Source organism: Oryctolagus cuniculus, chromosome 21 (assembly GCF_964237555.1).
Source record: "Oryctolagus cuniculus chromosome 21, mOryCun1.1, whole genome shotgun sequence".
Taxonomy (NCBI): Eukaryota; Metazoa; Chordata; class Mammalia; order Lagomorpha; family Leporidae; genus Oryctolagus; species Oryctolagus cuniculus.
In genome coordinates, this window is record NC_091452.1 from 26310239 (window position 1) to 26327541 (window position 17303).

The 17303-nt window shown below is 48.3% G+C and overlaps 1 protein-coding gene across 1 annotated transcript; it reads left to right on the forward strand.

Moving 5' to 3' along the window:
* Positions 1–592: 592 nt before the first annotated feature.
* On the forward strand, positions 593–2347 carry LOC103346387 (amyloid beta A4 precursor protein-binding family B member 1-interacting protein). Its single transcript, XM_008252456.4, has 3 exons — positions 593–962; positions 1455–1525; positions 1708–2347. The coding sequence occupies exons 1-3, from the start codon at positions 734–736 to the stop codon at positions 1960–1962; spliced, it is 555 nt and encodes a 184-aa protein (XP_008250678.3). The 5' UTR covers positions 593–733; the 3' UTR covers positions 1963–2347.
* The last annotated feature ends 14956 nt before the right edge of the window (positions 2348–17303 follow it).

Genomic DNA, 17303 nt, shown 5'->3' on the forward strand with positions numbered 1-17303 from the left:
AGAGAACTCGCAGGAATGGAATCTCAGTTATATGGTCAGCATGTCTCTCCCAGCCTACCTGGCCCAAAACTATGCTGCCAGCACCTCAGGCTCTGAGGGGCACATGCATTTCTGCCCTGAGGGCTCTCTCCTCAGTGTTTCCAGGACAAGGGAAGGAGGACCCACACTGGGTGACACCAATGCGGCCATAGCCTACAGGACCTGCTTGCCAAGAGACCGCTCCTAGCACTCACCCACCTGAGGGTCAGGGATCGGGCAATGGGTCCTGCCCAGTGCCCTGAGGGCTCTAGGCCCTGGAAAAGCACTGAGGGGGCCACTGCACTACCAACAGCTCATGATGCTCAATACAGACACCCTCTGCCCTCAGTAAGAGCCTGGAGGGACACAAGAGTCCAGAGGGGATCGGCAGCCTTTGCTGGGGCCACTTCCTCCCATGGCATCTGCACAATGTGCCACTCCTAAGGCCATCTTGGCAAACTCCACCCCTAGCCTGGGTCCTGGACACACCCATCTCCAGGCCCTGCTCTCTATGATGCGCACCCCTAGCAGCAGGTTCTGTGACACGTGCCCATTCTGTGACCACTAAGGTTCTGCAGATGTGGCATTTTGGCTTTAGCCCTTCGGAGCGATAGCAGCCAAAAGTGCTTTGGGAAGTCTTCATAGCATAGAGACTCACCAGCTTCTTTTCAAAAACTTTGGGGAGCAAATTTTGCCCCCCTCACCTGCCCCAGCAATGGGGGCTGACCACCGACCTAAGGGGCCCCCAGGCCCAGGTCGGGGTCACACTCCCGCCTCTGGCCCTGGACCAGTTGGTCCACGGGCAAAATACCATAGGTCTTACAGACCAAAAGTCAGACAACCCAGTCTGATGATAAGAAAACTCAGGGCCATCGTGGCACTGCTGACCACTCTCTGCGGGCTTCAGACTCGACAACGCGTGTGCTCCAACAGAGTGAACATCGGTAAGGCCAGGATGCCACCACCCCGTAGGCTAGGTAACCTGATCATCATGGAAATCTGAAAGCCTTGTAGGGGAGGTGTGGTAGAAGTGCGGGGAGCACGTGTGTGTGCAGTGCTGTGGTGCAGTGGGCTCAGCCACTGCCTGCAACACCAGCATCCCAAAGGAGTGCTGGGTTGAGTCCCAGCTGCTGCACTTCCAACCCAGCTGCCTGCTAATGTACCTGGGAAGGCAGTAGAACATGGCTCAAGTACGTGGCCATTTTGGAAGGCACTGGTGAAGTGCCAGGCCCCTGTCTGGCCAGCTACCTTGCCAGTTGTGGTGGCCATTTCAGGGTCAAGTCAGAAGATGGAAGCTCTCTTTTGGTTTTCTCACTCCCCAACTCAACCTTTACACATAATACATTTGTAACAGAAAGCAAAAGCACTTTGGGAGGTGATGCTGAGGTCACCCAGGTGCACAGCAGTTCACATCCTTCCTGCCTTTTCCTTTCTAGGACCTGTACTGAGCACGCCTGATCCTACCAGACGAACCGGCAATGGAAGGCGGAGGAAGCAAACCTGCAAAGTACATCATCCAATTATCCAGGATATGGACACTTTACCCCCTGATACTCCTCCACAGGAGGAAGCCATGGACATCTCTCCCCCTATACTCCCCAATGGGGGGTATCAAGGGACACATCACCCCCATATGTTCCCTGAAAGGAGAGAGCTATAAACAACTCATCCCTCTCTGCTCCCCTACAGGAAGAAGCCATGGACACTACTCCTCCATACACTCCACCTCGGGAGGAGGAGCCCATGGACACCACGCCCCCATATGAGCCACCAGAACTGATGGACACCACGCCCCCATATGAGCCACCAGAACTGATGGACACCACACCGCCATATGAGCCACCAGAACTGATGGACACCACACCGCCATATGAGCCACCAGAACTGATGGACACCACACCGCCATATGAGCCACCAGAACTGATGGACACCACGCCCCCATAAGAAACATCTTGGGCGGATCCACACCTCCCCATGTTCCACCACGGGAAGAGCCCAGGGATATCACACTCCCAACATTCCACCATGGGAGGAGCCTATTGACCCACACCCTCCTGTGCTCCCCCATGGGAGGAGTCCCTGGACACCACAACCTCCCAAGCTCAACTAAAGGAGGAACCAATGGATACCACAATGCCATAGGCTCCTCCTCCAGTGTAGTGCCTGGACACCACACCCTCCTACGCTCCACCAAGGGAGGAACCAATGGATACCACAATCCCATAGGCTCCTCCTCCAGAGGAGCCCATGGACACAACACCAACCTATACTCCCCCTCCAGAGGAGGCCATGGACCCTTCACCCCCTAGTTTCCAGCATAGTCCATGGAAATGTCAACTGCATCTCCTGCCCTCTGTTTTCCTCCTGCTGGTCCCAGGGGCAGTTTTATGCCTGGCCTTCCCATCTTTCCTTGCATCTTCATAACCAGTTTCCCAGCACCTATGGATATAGACCCTCCCACGTGACCCTTCCTCCCTCCCCTCCAGGACATGGCACAACTCTGCTCCCAGGCAGCTCCTTTCATGGCCTCCAGCTGGCTCCTCGCCACACAAGAGTCTTATTTAATATTAAACACCATACTCGTTCTGTTTTTTGTGTCTATGCTCTGTAGATCCAGTGTGAGAAATGCTGGCTTGTGTGAGTGCTGACAGGAGGTCAGATCCTATGGGAAAATGTTCCTGTGGTGCAAGAAACAGGGGCTGGAGGGTTGGGGGCTAGGGAGTAGAAGGAGCCAAAGGCCATAATGACTCCTCCTGAGCAGAAAAAGCTGTGGCTGATGGGCCGGCACCTGTGCCGGCATAGTGGGTGAAGCTGCGGCCTGCAGTGCTGGCATCCCATATGGGTACTGGTTCAAATCCTGGGAGCTCTACTTCTGATCCACCTCTCTGCTATGGCCTGGGAAAACAGTAGAAGATGGCCCAAGTCCTTGGGCCCCTCTACACACATGGGACACCTGGAAGAAGCCTCTGGCTTCTGGCATTGGATCAGTAGAGCTCCAGCCTTAGGAGCCAACTGGAGAGTGAACCAGTGGATGGAAGAACTCTCTTTCCCTGCCTCTCCTTCTCTCTCTCTGTAACTCAGACTTTTCAATATATGAATAAATCTCTAAACGAAGGGAAAAAAAAGCTATGGCTGAACTTAAGGGATGGGGCCCAGGATCAATGAACCCAGGAAGGGAGGAGACAGGAAGGGTCATCCTGGCTATGGCAGCCACCACTTCTCACCTCCTCTCTGAGCTGCAATTGGCTGGATCTCCCCTCACACACACCAGCAGTCTACACTCTACACATTCACACCTGGTCCCTTAGGGAAATCTACACTCACAGCTCAGCCAGAAAGCACACATCTGGCATCGAAGCTCACAGGCCACAAAGAACAGAGGAAGAAAACTCATCGCCCCACAATAACCAAGGACAACCGTAACTCTAGGATGTCACTGATTCCCGGGTGATCTGATTGTCAACATGCGGAGATGTCCTCCTTGTTGCTCTTCCATTCAGATCAGGAAAGGGAAAGCAAAGAGACTATTTGCAGGGGAAACAAGCTAAGTTAGAGTCCCATTTTCCAAAAAAGGATTAATTGATTTATATCTTTTAACCCACAAGTACAAAGCATATCAATAGTCACTCCCAGCCATGCCACAAGACAAAAGCTGAACACCTGAATTCACCAACTCATCTTGTATCCTACAGAAAAGTGAGGTCACTTGCAAAACACACCTTCAGAAATTGCCTTGACTGTCAGATGCAGAGAATCCCAGCTTAACTGAGCACAGGCCTCTGCTAGGGCTCAAATGTAGGTAGGGAACACAGACTGTAATAGGTCAACTGCTGGGGGCACAATGTGCACATGCTAGAGAGGAGAAAACTCCAGGGAGGGGGCAATCTTTTCTAAAAGAAGAGCTAACAATGTTTTTAAAAACTTATTTTCATTTTATTTGTTAGGAGAGCTGCAGAAAGAGATGGAAACAGCCATACTCAGATCTTCCTTCCTATGGCCCACTTCCCACATGCCTGGAATGCTGTCGTCTTCCTTCTTGCTCTCTCTCACACAAATCAAACCCCAAACCATGCTGCATAACCTGGACATATCTAGGAAATACCAAGTCCCACATACATGCCAGTGCAGGTGCATCCTATCAATCTGTGGCCTGGACTTCTCAAGACATCAATCTCATCATAATCAAGTCAGGTCTAAGGAGATAGGCATTGCAGTACAATAGATTTGCCATCTGCTTGGGAAGCCCCCATTCCATATTGGATTTCCTGAGATAGAGTCCCACCATTGCTTCTGATCCAGCTTCCTGCACATGTGCACCCTGGGAGGCCCAGGTGATGACCTCAGTGCTTGGGTTCCTGTCATTCATGTGGGAGCACAGGATGGAGTTTCTGGCTTCAGTCAGGCCCAGCCCCACCTTTGTATCTGGGAAGTGAATTAGCAGAGAGAAGGTCTTGAGATCTCATTCTCTCTCTCTCTCTCTCTCTCACTCTGTGTGTGTGTGTGTGTGTGTGTGTGTCAGTGTGCATGTGAGTGGGTGTGTCTAACTTTCAAAGTAGGAAATGGATTCTATAAGAAAAACATGAAGAGTCTGAGACTAAATTCTGGATGTAGTGTTGGTACAGAAAAGAGACATGTGGGTACAGCTAAGGAATTTGAATAAACTGTGGCCTTTAGTGAATAATAAAGTATCAGTGCAGGTTCACTGATGGCAATAAACACACCACACTAAGGAAAGATGTCTATACGAGCTACTTCCAGCAGTTCCTTTATGAAGGGACTTCAAAAGGTCATGGAAAATGCACATTATGAGTAAACTGACACATGGACTTACATTCTTTCTGCAACAAGGTAAATTCAGCTTTTCTCTCATTTCCTCCCCAAAGAGTCTGAAGTTATCTCTCCTGGTTTCACATTGTGATCTTTTCCTTGCCACTGGGATGCCCATTCACCAAACCACCTTCAGGGCAAATATCTATCAAGACCAAGGCTGGACCTCTCAGGAGCCACTCCCTGAATTCCTTATCACTGCACATGCATCCCACTCACAGGAATTACTACTGTGCTCAGAGGATTCAACCTTCTCTCTCATACTCCCTATTTTCCAGTCCCTGGAATAAAGACCTAAGGACTGAATGCTTTAAGCCTCGGACAACCGCACTGAATGATCCTGGGTACAGACATAGGGACATGTCAAAAACAAAGCACCACCCAGAAAAGCAAGGGCCTGGCTTCACCAGCAAGACACAAGGAGGTCTTAGCTCAGCCCTTAGCACTCAATTCTGTCCATCGTCCTGAACAGTTTTGCACCTCTGCACATTTGTCCAAACTCATCTCTACCAGGGGACAAACACTGCTCCCCAGAGCACACAGGAAACAACCTGACAGCAGACAACAAGGGCCACACCACAAGGAAGCTGTCATCCCTGAGCAGCTCCTTTGTGTCGAGACTTTGCCAGCAATACCAACTTCAGTTCCTCCTCCCTCCCACCTCACTGACAGGAGGGTGCAGTTACAAGTTCAGCTGACAGCTAAGAGTATGGATTCCAGACCCCCACCATGAGATAGGTACTTGGTGGCTCTGGGCCTCAGTGTCCCACACGTCAACTGGGGCTACTAACAGTCTCTGCAGTACAAACAGCTGCTGCCTGAGCTCTGCTGCTCCCATTGCTATTCCCATCCCATCCCCATTTGAAAGAGGAAGGAAGGAGAGGTCCTAACATCCTGGCTCATGGCTTCAGATCAGCCCAGCTCTCACCAGTGTGACCATTTGGGAAGGGAACCAATAGATGGAGCATCTCCAGTGGATGGAGTATCTCAGGATCACCCCCCACCCCTTAATATTACTGTGCCTCTCAGACAAATAAATAAAATCTTTAGACAGAGATCAAGATGCATCTCTTTTGCAGGTTCACCCTGCAAATATCCACAGCAGCCCAGTTGTAGCCAAGCCACAGTCAGCAGACATGAAGGCACTCTGGGTCTCTTACCTGAATCACAGTCAACCAACAGCACCCAGTACCACCTGCTGCCTCCCAGGGTACACATCAGAAGAAAATTAATCAGAAGTGGGACAGGAACTCAACCCCAGGCACTCTGACAAGGGATGTGCATGTCCCAAGCAGCATCGGGTGCTGTGCTGAAAACCTGCCTCTTCCAATATCTGTGAAGGTGACCCATTTTTCTTCAGTAAAGAAGTGGAAGAACTGAGCTGGCACTGTGGCATAGTGAGGAAAGCTGCCACATGTGGTGCTGGCATCCCCTAAGGGCACTGGTTCCACATCTGGCTGTTCTATTTCCAATGCAGCTCCCTGCTTTTGCTCCTGGGAAGGCAGCAGATGACAGTTCTGGTACTTGGGCCCCTGCACCCACATGGGAGACATGGAAGAAGCTCCTGGCTTCAGAAAGGCACAATTCCAGCCATTGTGGCCATTTGAGGAGTGAAGCAGTGGATGGGAGACTGGATTCTCTCTCTCATTCTCTAACTCTGCCTTTCAAATAAATACATAAATAGATCTACCTATCTATCTATCTTTTAAAAAATACAAACTGGAAGACTCCATGGACATGGCCAAATTGCCAAGATCCTTAGTTATTGTCGCTCCCCCTCTTCGTGGAGGAGCGACACAGGACCCTGCGCTGTTCTTTCGTCTGCTCGGCCCTCCCCGGGTTTGCTGCTGGTTCTTCCCGGGTTGGCTACTATCCCTTCCACCTCCGTGGAAGGGCAGTTCCCCCTGGCCACATTCCCCACTTCCGCAGGGGAGCGGCACACCGCCGGCCAGCTCTTCTCAGGGGCTGCACAGGTGTTCCTTCAGCTACATGTTCCCCTTAGATGTTCCTGGTGAATGCCGTCTCTCTCCTCCTTTATAGTCCTCCTCCGCCAATCCCAACTCGGCTGCCCACACGCCGAGTACGCTGCTCTCCAATCAGGAGCAAGTCCTACAGTTTATTGGCTGAACTGGAGGCAGCTGTGTAGAAGCCTCTTTCTTCTCTCCCAGCGCCATATTGTGGGAGAGCAGATGCATAGAATAAGTCTTAATTCCAGTAACAGTCTAGTCCGAGTTGCTCCCCACAGATCCCCCTTTCTTTTTATTTTTTTGGCGTTGATATGCGCCTGTCTTCGGTGTCCCGCGGCACACACTCTGCTCTACTTGCTAGAGTTGCCACAGGTTCTTACAAGTTCTATCAATCAGGCAAACCGAATCCGGGTCCTCTCTTCGCCATGTTGTGAGGAGGTTTTTAGGCGCTGATGCGTGCCTGTGTTCGGTGCCCTGCAGCGCATGCTCTGCTCTGCCTGCAGGGGCTTACAAGCCCTAACAATCAGGCAAACCGAATCCAAGCCTTCTCATTGCCGTATTGTGGGGGAGACTTATTAGTGTTGGTTCGTGCCTATCTTCGGTGACCTGCAGCTCATACTCTGGTCGAGCTGCCTGCTGGTGCTTATCACCCTAATCAGGCAGACCGAATCCAAGCTCTCTCATTGCAGTGTTGTAGGGAGGCCTCTCTATTTCTCTATTTCTTTTTTTTTTTTTTTTTTTTTTTTTTTTTTGACAGGCAGAGTGGACAGTGAGAGAGAGAGACAGAGAGAGAAAGGTCTTCCTTTGCCGCTGGTTCACCCTCCAATGGCCGCCGCTGCAGCCGGCGCACCGCGCTGATCCTGGCAGGAGCCAGGAGCCAGGTGCTTTTCCTGGTCTCCCATGGGGTGCAGGGCCCAAGCACCTGGGCCATCCTCCACTGCACTCCCTGGCCATAGCAGAGAGCTGGCCTGGAAGAGGGGCAACCGGGACAGAATCCGGCGCCCCAACCGGGACTAGAACCTGGTGTGCCGGCGCCGCAAGGTGGAGGATTAGCCTATTGAGCCACGGCGCCGGCTCTATTTCTCTATTTCTCTATCTCCGGGCATTCCTATTTCTCCCATTTTACTTCTATCTTCCAGCATTCCTATTTCTCTCCTTTTACTTCTAAACTTCTGTTTCTCTTATCCCTGCGGCTTCCCGGCAGCGCTCGCCCGAGGCTGCTTCTCGGCACCTCGCCCCGCAGCAGCTTCTCGGCACCTCGCCCCGCGGCAGCTTCACAGCTCTGCACGGCTTCCCGGCGCCTCGCCCCGCCGGCGGGTTCCCGGCTCTGCGCGGCTTCCCGGCGCCTCGCCCCGCCGGCGGGTTCCCGGCTCTGCGCGCATGCTCCGCGGTCTCCACGCACTTCGCGCCCGCACCACGGCCTCGCGCCAGCCCCGTGTTCCCCATCTATTCACGCCCCGTGCTCTCTCTGCACGCAGCGGCTTCCGCGAATGTTTCCGCCACCACCGGCATTCAGTCCAAGTTCCCCGGACTAACCTGGTGAATTCCAACCTGGCGGCCCACGTCTCTGCCTCTGGTTCCAGATCTTCGCCTCTTGCTCCCCGGGGTGACTTGAAGAATTCCAAGGTGGCTTATATCTCCGCCTCGGCCTGCACTCGCGGCTTCATCCTCCCTAACATTTTTCTCTACCCGGTATGTTTCCTTAAGTTTTCTTCCAACAATATTCCTCTCATTTCTCCTGGCTTCTCCCCACAGTCCGTATCCGAGTCCAAGCCTCCTCCAGGTTTCACTTTTGCTTTCAGTCTCCTAGCTTCCCCGCCATAGTCCGCATCCGAGTCTATGAAAGCTTTCACTTTCGCTTTCAATCCTAACTTCTTTCCCACAGTCCGTATCCAAGTCTATGCCTAGGCTTTCAATAGCTTCTTCCGGCACCTTTCTCGTCTGGCTTTCCCTAGGCTGTTTGCTAGTCTCTCTGATATTTTCCCATTTCTTTCCGTTTCTTCCCTCCTAAGTTTCCTATCCGTCCTAGGCTTCATATCCGAGTCACGGCACCATTATGTCGCTCCCCCTCTTCGTGGAGGAGCAACACAGGACCCTGCGCTGTTCTTTCGTCTGCTCGGCCCTCCCCGGGTTTGCTGCTGGTTCTTCCCGGGTTGGCTACTATCCCTTCCACCTCCGTGGAAGGGCAGTTCCCCCTGGCCACATTCCCCACTTCCGCAGGGGAGCGGCACACCGCCAGCCGGCTCTTCTCGGGGGCTGCACAGGTGTTCCTTCAGCTACATGTTCCCCTTAGATGTTCCTGGTGAATGCCGTCTCTCTCCTCCTTTATAGTCCTCCTCCGCCAATCCCAACTCGGCTGCCCACACGCCGAGTACGCTGCTCTCCAATCAGGAGCAAGTCCTACAGTTTATTGGCTGAACTGGAGGCAGCTGTGTAGAAGCCTCTTTCTTCTCTCCCAGCGCCATATTGTGGGAGAGCAGATGCATAGAATAAGTCTTAATTCCAGTAACAGTCTAGTCCGAGTTGCTCCCCACAAGTTATTGAGGAAAGTACTAAGTGTTTGTTTTATTACAAAAATGTCTGGAACTTAAACTACCTTCTATTGACAAAGTATATATTTTAGGTGTATCTTTAAATCCCACTGTCCTTGAATTCTAAATTTCCTCATATCACCAGCAGTGGAATTGCTAGGGGACATAACTACTCTATTATTCAGGGGACGATACTACACACATTTATCCACCTGTCTTTGTGCTACTTAGAACTATTCTTGCTGTGTGCATGGTTGTCAATACAAATGTCTCTCCTTCCTCCAGCTACCTTCTTAGTATGCCATTTCCTACATGGATCTTCTTTTTCTAGCACCGTATTACTGAGCTGATGTATTTCATACAGCAACACACACACACACACACACACACACACACGTGCATGTAAAGCTGGTGAAATCCTGATGAGGCTGAAGGATTTTTAGGGTCTATTTCTACAGAATCACCTGTGTGTTTCTGAAAACAAAGGAGCAGCCAAAGAGAGCAGAACACTCACCAACTCATCTAGCCTATAGAGCTGTCCAAAGCTGATGGAACCTCTGAAGAGAGCAATGAAGACAGAGATCAAAGACATCTTCACTGGTCGTGGAAGGCACTGAAGAAAGGCAGAATGGGAGAAGCCATGACTCAACCCCATGGGCCAGTGACCCCTGTCCTGCCCCTCCCAGCCCCTTCTCTCCCCCTCCTCCACCTCCTTTGCTCTCCTCAAGATCTTGCACAGGACGTAGCTGCTTAGGTTCTTCACTGTGCCCTCAGCCTCACTGCTGCTCTCATCCACTTTAGCCTCTGCACTTCCAAGTTAGGCTGGGACCATGACATCTCAACATGGGACCCACGTCCTCTGTCATTGTCTGAGGGAGTCCACAGCCCTTTAGCAGCTCCACACACACCTAAATATCTTCTTCGCCTGAGCACTCGGGCCCTTCACTCTGAGAGAGAATTTACAGCATATTCTGACAGTCACAAGCTCCCAAGGGTAGTCAGTTATGTGCTATATCCTTACAATTGCCACAAAAAGGAGAAGTAGATGACTGTATAGTAAACAGCAGCTGAAAGCCCTCCAATTCTCCCCTCCAATAAATCAGTGAGAAACCTGCCAAAAACAGTCACCATTAACATTTTGTAAGTTTTTAATCTTTTGATTCAGTGGGAGAAATGCATAGGAGAGTGAGGGCCCTATCTAAAAAAGACAGAGAAATCTGGATTCATACCGAACACCACTAGCCACCATGTGGAGGAGTATGCAGGCCAGGAAGCGTGGAGCAGATGGCCTGAAGACCACATGCCCAAAGGTGCAGGGGCAGCAAGACCATCCAGCACAAAAGGGAAAAGGGCCAAAAAGCCATTAGCATTTCAAGAATCCTGGAAACTAACCCAACATCTGCAGGAACCCAGGCAGTACCGAGCACAGAAAAACAAAGCACAGCTGACTCTCAGGAAGAACAGGGGGTTGGTGGCAGTCTCCCTGTCCCGAGTACAACCTGCTGCTCTGCAGTTCCACAGGAACACAGAAAACGGAAGCCCACGTTCATGGTGAAAACCAGCAGTGGGCAGCCACTGCCGGGAGCACAATCAGTCTGTGGCTTCCCCAAAGCCTTATTCATAGAGAATGAGCACTCTCTGAGGAGTCTGCTGCCTTCGGGAAGAACCCACTTTCTAGGCTGAACTTGACCTGACCTTGAACTTGTCCAAGGTGATAAGTACAATGGTCCCCAGCAAAACTCTCAAAACTATCACAGCCACTGCTTAACTTTGTGGATACTCTAAGTAGTTGACAACTCCCTTAGATAAAGGACAAACTAACCCAATAACATTGCCGCAGAGCTAAGTCATGAGTGTCTGTAGGGGACTCAGGAAGCTCTGGCACACTCCTGGGAATCTAGAAATGCACAGGTGCACCCTTCTCTGATGAGAGAGGCTCGAGGTGCTGGACTTCTCACATACACAAGGACTAATGCCAAACCTCTTGCTCCTCCTGGGGTACTAGAATCTACCCATGTGCTGGGAAGAAGGCACCAATGAACAGCCTGGGCAATCAGACTCTGGGACCATGTCTGGCAAATGTCACTCTTGTTGTCACAACTTGTTCTGAGTCCAGGGGGGCCTCCACAGGAAGCACTGACCCTGGGAGTGCTCAGGATCAGGATCTCCCAACACAAGCAGAATCACCAAGACTGCAGCCAGCTGACACTACCTCTGAGGAAGTACAGACATGGAACTCACTAGGCCCAGAGCACTCGGCATTCACACTATACTCAAATTAGTGAAGGAATCTATGTGTTAAGCACTACAAACATCAAGAGAAGTGTTTCACAGGATAGGAAATAACAGTAAGGGAATACATCTTATGAGAGGAGTGACTCGAGTTTCTGGAATTCAAAAGAACAACTGAGAACCCCCCTGCAGGGGCCTGCACCAGCTTCCTCGAGTCACCATAGCTCCTTACTGCCATCTGCCTGGCTTTAAAGCAGGAAGGTTGCTCACAGTTCTGGAGGGCAGGGCCTGATGTCAGAGGCCTGCTGCTCCCTGCTCTATCTGAAGGCTCCAGCGTAGGGTCCTCCACGGCCTGTTTCTAGTTTCTGGCGCTTGCCTCCACCCTTGGGTTGTTGCTTTGCAGCTGCAACTTCCCAGCCTCTGCCTGTGCCATCAGAGTCTTCTTCCTTCCACATCCACATTTGCCTGGAATGGAAGGACAACAGCAATGGATCAGGACCCACTCTGACACAGGATGAGCTCATCATCCCTGACTCTACCTGTGAACACCTTATTTCCACAGAAAGCCTCCCACACAGACATTGAGCGCTAAGGCTTAAACGTTGCAGGACAAACTCCTCATACAATAGGATTTTGAACAGGCAAAAGAAACACCGAACCTGTGGATCAGACCCTGCAGATGGCCCAGTCCAATGAATAATAAGCAAACAATAGTTTCAGAAACCTGTGGGACACCATCAAGCATAACACATATTCATAAAGAGTCCAGAGAGACAGGGATATGAGACAGGGACAGCAAGAATATATGAATTGTGTCCCCAAATTGCCTAAACATTTTGAACAAGAATAATCAAAATATGCATGGGTGTTTGGCCAAGTCATAAAGCAAACAGGACATCAATATCCAACAAAGAAATGGTTCAATTTGATTCCCTAGCTCTGTCTCCTCTTTCCAGCTTCCTGCTCCTATGAATATTGGGAGGCAGCAGTGAGGGTCCAAGTCGTTGGGCTCATTCCACACATGGGGAAAACTTGGATTGGGAACCCAGTTCCCAGCTGTGATCTTACAGTTGTAGAAAGTACTTCGAGGAGTCAATCAGCAGCTGGAATATCTCTCATGCCTCTATCGCTGACACATCATAGGATGCAAAAATATACATGGAGTTCAATGAACTGCACTAGTAGAAATTCACATCCTAGTAAGTTGGAAGGCAAAGACAAAGACATGCAAGGGCCTCCAGAATGAATTGTCATGCACAAAGTATCTCTGAGAAGATGAACACTGGTATGGCTTTGTAATCCGTTTTTAAAAAGTATAGCTAGTAATGTTGTGGAATTTAAACATCACACTTTATTCTGCAAATCCCTCACAAGTTTTTTTTTTAATTTGTTTTATTTATTTGACAGGTAGAGTTACAGAAAGTAAGAGAGAGACAGAGAGAAAGGTCTTCCTTTCATTGGTTCACTCCCCAAATACTGCTACAGCTGGAACTGTGCCTATCCAAAGCCAGGAGCCAGGTGCTTCTTCCTGGTCTCCCACATGGGTGCAGGGGCCCAAGCACTTGAGCCATCCTCCACTGCCTTCCTGGGCCACAGCAGAGAGCTGGACTGGAAGAGGAGCAGCCAGGAATAGAACCGGCGCCCATATGGCATGCCGGCACTGCAGGTGGAAGATTAACCAAGTGAGCCACAGTGCCGGCCCCTCCCTTAAAAGTTTGACTTCCTCAGAAAAGTTCAGAGTGTCAGTATACATAGTAGCCAAATGTGTAAGTGACCCATTTACCCAGCATGTGATAAATGAAAAGTATTAATATGCTTCGTTCACACAGTAGATATTACTCAGCCATAAAAGGATCAGGTGTGGATATATGCTACAATATGGATGAACCTTGGATATATTTTGCTTATTGAAAGAAAACAGACATAAAAGTGACCCTCTATCTCCATGATATGGCCAGAAGTGAAAATAAATCCACAGAGACAGGAGGTAGATAAGGGTTACCAAGGCAAGGCAGGTGGAGAGAATGAGGTTCTCTGACAAGGAGTATGGTGTTTCCCTTTGAGATGATGAGAAAAGTACGGAAATTACAAGACAGGAAAACCTGAATATACCAAGACCCAGTGAACAGTATGCTTTGTTTATTTTTAAAGATTTATATACTTGAAAGGCAGAGTGATGGGGAGTGGGGGATGATAGGGAGATCTATCCACTGGTTCAGTCCCCTCAGATGACTGTAATAGCCAGGACTGGGCCAGCCTGAAACCACAAGCCAGGAGCTTCCTCCAGATCTTTCACATGGCTGGCAGGAGACCAAGCACTTGGGCCATCTCCCACTGTTTCCCCAGAAGCATTGGCATAGAGCTGGATCAGAAGTGGAGCAGCCAAGGGGCTTCCATAGCCTAGACAGCTCATAGCAAGAGTCTCGGCTGATTGCTGATATATACAGAACTTTCAATCCTACAGCTAAAGATTTTACATTCTTCTCAGCAGTACATGGAATCTTCTCTAGGATTGACCACATACTAGGCCATAAAGCAAGTCTCAGCAAATTCAAAAGAATTAGAATCATACCATGCAGCTTCTCAGACCATAAAGGAATGAAGTTGGAAATTAGCAACTCAGGAATCCCTAGAGCATACGCAAACACATGGAGATTGAACAACATGCTCCTGAATGAACAATGGGTCATAGAAGAAATTAAAAGAGAAATCAAAAATTTTCTGTAAGTAAATGAGGATAACAGCACAACATACCAAAACTTATGGGACGCAGCAAAAGCAGTGTTAAGAGGAAAGTTTATATCAATAGGTGCCTACATCAAGAAATTGGAAAGGCACCAAATAGATGAGCTTTCAATTCACCTCAAGGATCTAGAAAACCTACAGCAAACCAGACCCAAATCTAGTAGGAGAAGAGAAATAATTAAAATCAGAGAAGAAATCAACAGGATTGAATCAAGAAAAACATTCCAAAAAATCAGCCAAACGAGGAGCTGGTTTTTTGAAAAAATAAACAAAATTGACACCCCATTGGCCCAACTAACTAAAAAAAGAAGAGAAAAGACCCAAATCAATAAAATCAGAGATGAAAAAGGAAATGTAACAACAGACACCATGGAAATAAAAAGAATCATCAGAAATTACTACTAGGACTTGTATGCCAGCAAACAGGGAAACCTATCAGAAATGGATAGATTCCTGGACACATGCAACCTACCTAAATTGAACCAGGAAGACATCGAAAACCTAAAAAGACCCATAACTGAGACAGAAATTGAAACAGTAATAAAGGCCCTCCCAACAAAGAAAAGCCCAGGACCCGATGGATTCACTGCTGAATTCTACCAGACATTTAAAGAAGAACTAACTCCAATTCTTCTCAAACTATTCAGAACAATCGAAGAAGAGGGAATCCTCCCAAATTCTTTCTATGAAGCCAGCATCAGCATCACCTTAATTCCTAAGCCAGAGAAAGATGCAGCACTGAAAGAAAATTACAGACCAATATCCCTGATGAACATAGATGCAAAAATCCTCAATAAAATTCTGGCCAATAGAATGCAACAACACATCAGAAAGATCATCCACCCAGACCAAGTGGGATTTATCCCTGGTATGCAGGGATGGTTTAATGTGCGCAAGACAATCAATGTGATACACCACATTAACAGACTGCAGAAGAAAAACCATATGATTATCTCAATAGATGCAGAGAAAGCATTCGATAAACTACAACACCCGTTCATGATGAAAACCCTAAGCAAACTGGGTTTGGAAGGAACATTCCTCAATACAATCAAAGCAATCTATGAAAAACCCACAGCCAACATCCTATTGAATGGGGAAAAGTTGGAAGCATTTCCACTGAGATCTGGTACCAGACAGGGATGCCCACTCTCACCACTGCTATTCAATATAGTTCTGGAGGTTCTAGCCAGAGCTATTAGGCAAGAAAAAGAAATTAAAGGGATACAAATTGGGAAGGAAGAACTCAAACTATCCCTCTTTGCAGATGACATGATTCTTTATTTAGGGGACCCAAAGAACTCTACTAAGAGACTATTGGAACTCATACAAGAGTTTGTCAAAGTAGCAGGGTATAAAATCAATGTGCAAAGATCCACAACCTTTGTATACACAGGCAATGCCATGGCTGAGAAAGAACTTCTAAAATCAATCCCATTCACAATAGCCACAAAAAAATCCAACACCTTGGACTTAACCAAGGATATTAAAGATCTCTACTATGAGAATTACAAAATCTTAAAGAAAGAAATAGAAGAGGATACCAAGAAATGGAAAAATCTTCCATGCCCATGGATTAGAAGAATCAACATCAGCAAAAGGTCCATTCTCCAAAAGAAATTTATAGATTCAATGTGATACCAATCAAAATGCCAAAGGCATTCTTCTCAGATCTAGAAAAAATGATGCTTAAATTCATATGGAGACACAGGAAACCTTGAATAGCTAAAGCAATCGTGTACAACAGAAACAGAGCTGGAAGTATCACAATACCAGATTTCAGGACATACTACAGGGCAGTGGTAATCAAAAAGCATGGTACTGGTACAGAAACAGATGGATAGACCAATGGAACAGAATTGAAACACCAGAAATCAACCCAAACATCTACAGCCTACTTATATTTGATCAGGGATCCAAAACCAATCCCTGGAATAAGGACAGTCTATTCAATAAGTGGTGCTGGGAAAACTGGATTTCCATGTGCAGAAGCATGAAGCCAGACCCCTACCTTTCACCTTACACAAAAATCCACTCAACATGGATTAAAGACCTAAATCTACGACCCAACACCATCAAGTTATTAGAGAACATTGGTGAAACCCTGCGAGATATAGGCACAGGCAAAGACCCAAGACTCTTGGAAAAAATCCTGGAGGCACAGGCAGTCAAAGCCAAAATTAACATGTGGGATAGCATCAAATTGAGAAGTTTCTGTACTGCAAAAGAAACAGTCAGGAGAGTGAAGAGGCAACCGACAGAATGGGAAAAAATATTTGCAAACTATGCAACAGATAAAGGGTTAATAACAAGAATCTACAAAGAGATCAAGAAGCTCCACAACAACAAAACAAACAACCCACACAAGAGATGGGCCAAAGACCTCAATAGACATTTTTCAAAGGAGGAAATCCAAATGGCCAACAGGCACATGAAAAAATGTTCAAGGTCACTAGCCATCAGGGAAATGCAAATCAAAACAACAATGAGGTTTCACCTCACCCCGGCTAGAATGGCTCACATACAGAAATCTACCAACAACAGATGCTGGAGAGGATGTCCGGAAAAAGGGACACTAACCCACTGTTGGTGGGAGTGCAAACTGGTCAAGCCACTATGGAAGTCAGTCTGCAGATTCCTCAGAAACCTGAATATAACCTTACCATTCAACCCAGCCATCCCACTCCTTGAAGTTTGCCCAAAGGAAATTAAATTGGCAAACAAAAACGCAGTCTGCACCTCAATGTTTATTGCTGCTCGATTCACAATAGCTAAGACTTGGAATCAACCCAAATGCCTATCAACAGTAGACTGGATAAAGAAATTATGGGACATGTACTCTATAGAATACTATACAGCAGTCAAAAACAATGAAATCCGGATATTTGCAACAAAATGGAGGAATCTGGAACACATCAGGCTGAGTGAAATAAGCAAGACCCAGAGGGACAAATATCATTTGTTCTCCCTGATCGGTGACAAC

Coding starts and splice junctions, on each gene's coding strand:
- LOC103346387 (XM_008252456.4), top strand. CDS start 734: ATGGGGGCTGACCACCGACCTAAGGGGCCCCCAGGCCCAGGTCGGGGT. Junction 963..1,454: donor CTCCAACAGAGTGAACATCG/GTAAGGCCAGGA, acceptor TTTCCTTTCTAG/GACCTGTACTGAGCACGCCT. Junction 1,526..1,707: donor GGAGGAAGCAAACCTGCAAA/GTACATCATCCA, acceptor GCTCCCCTACAG/GAAGAAGCCATGGACACTAC.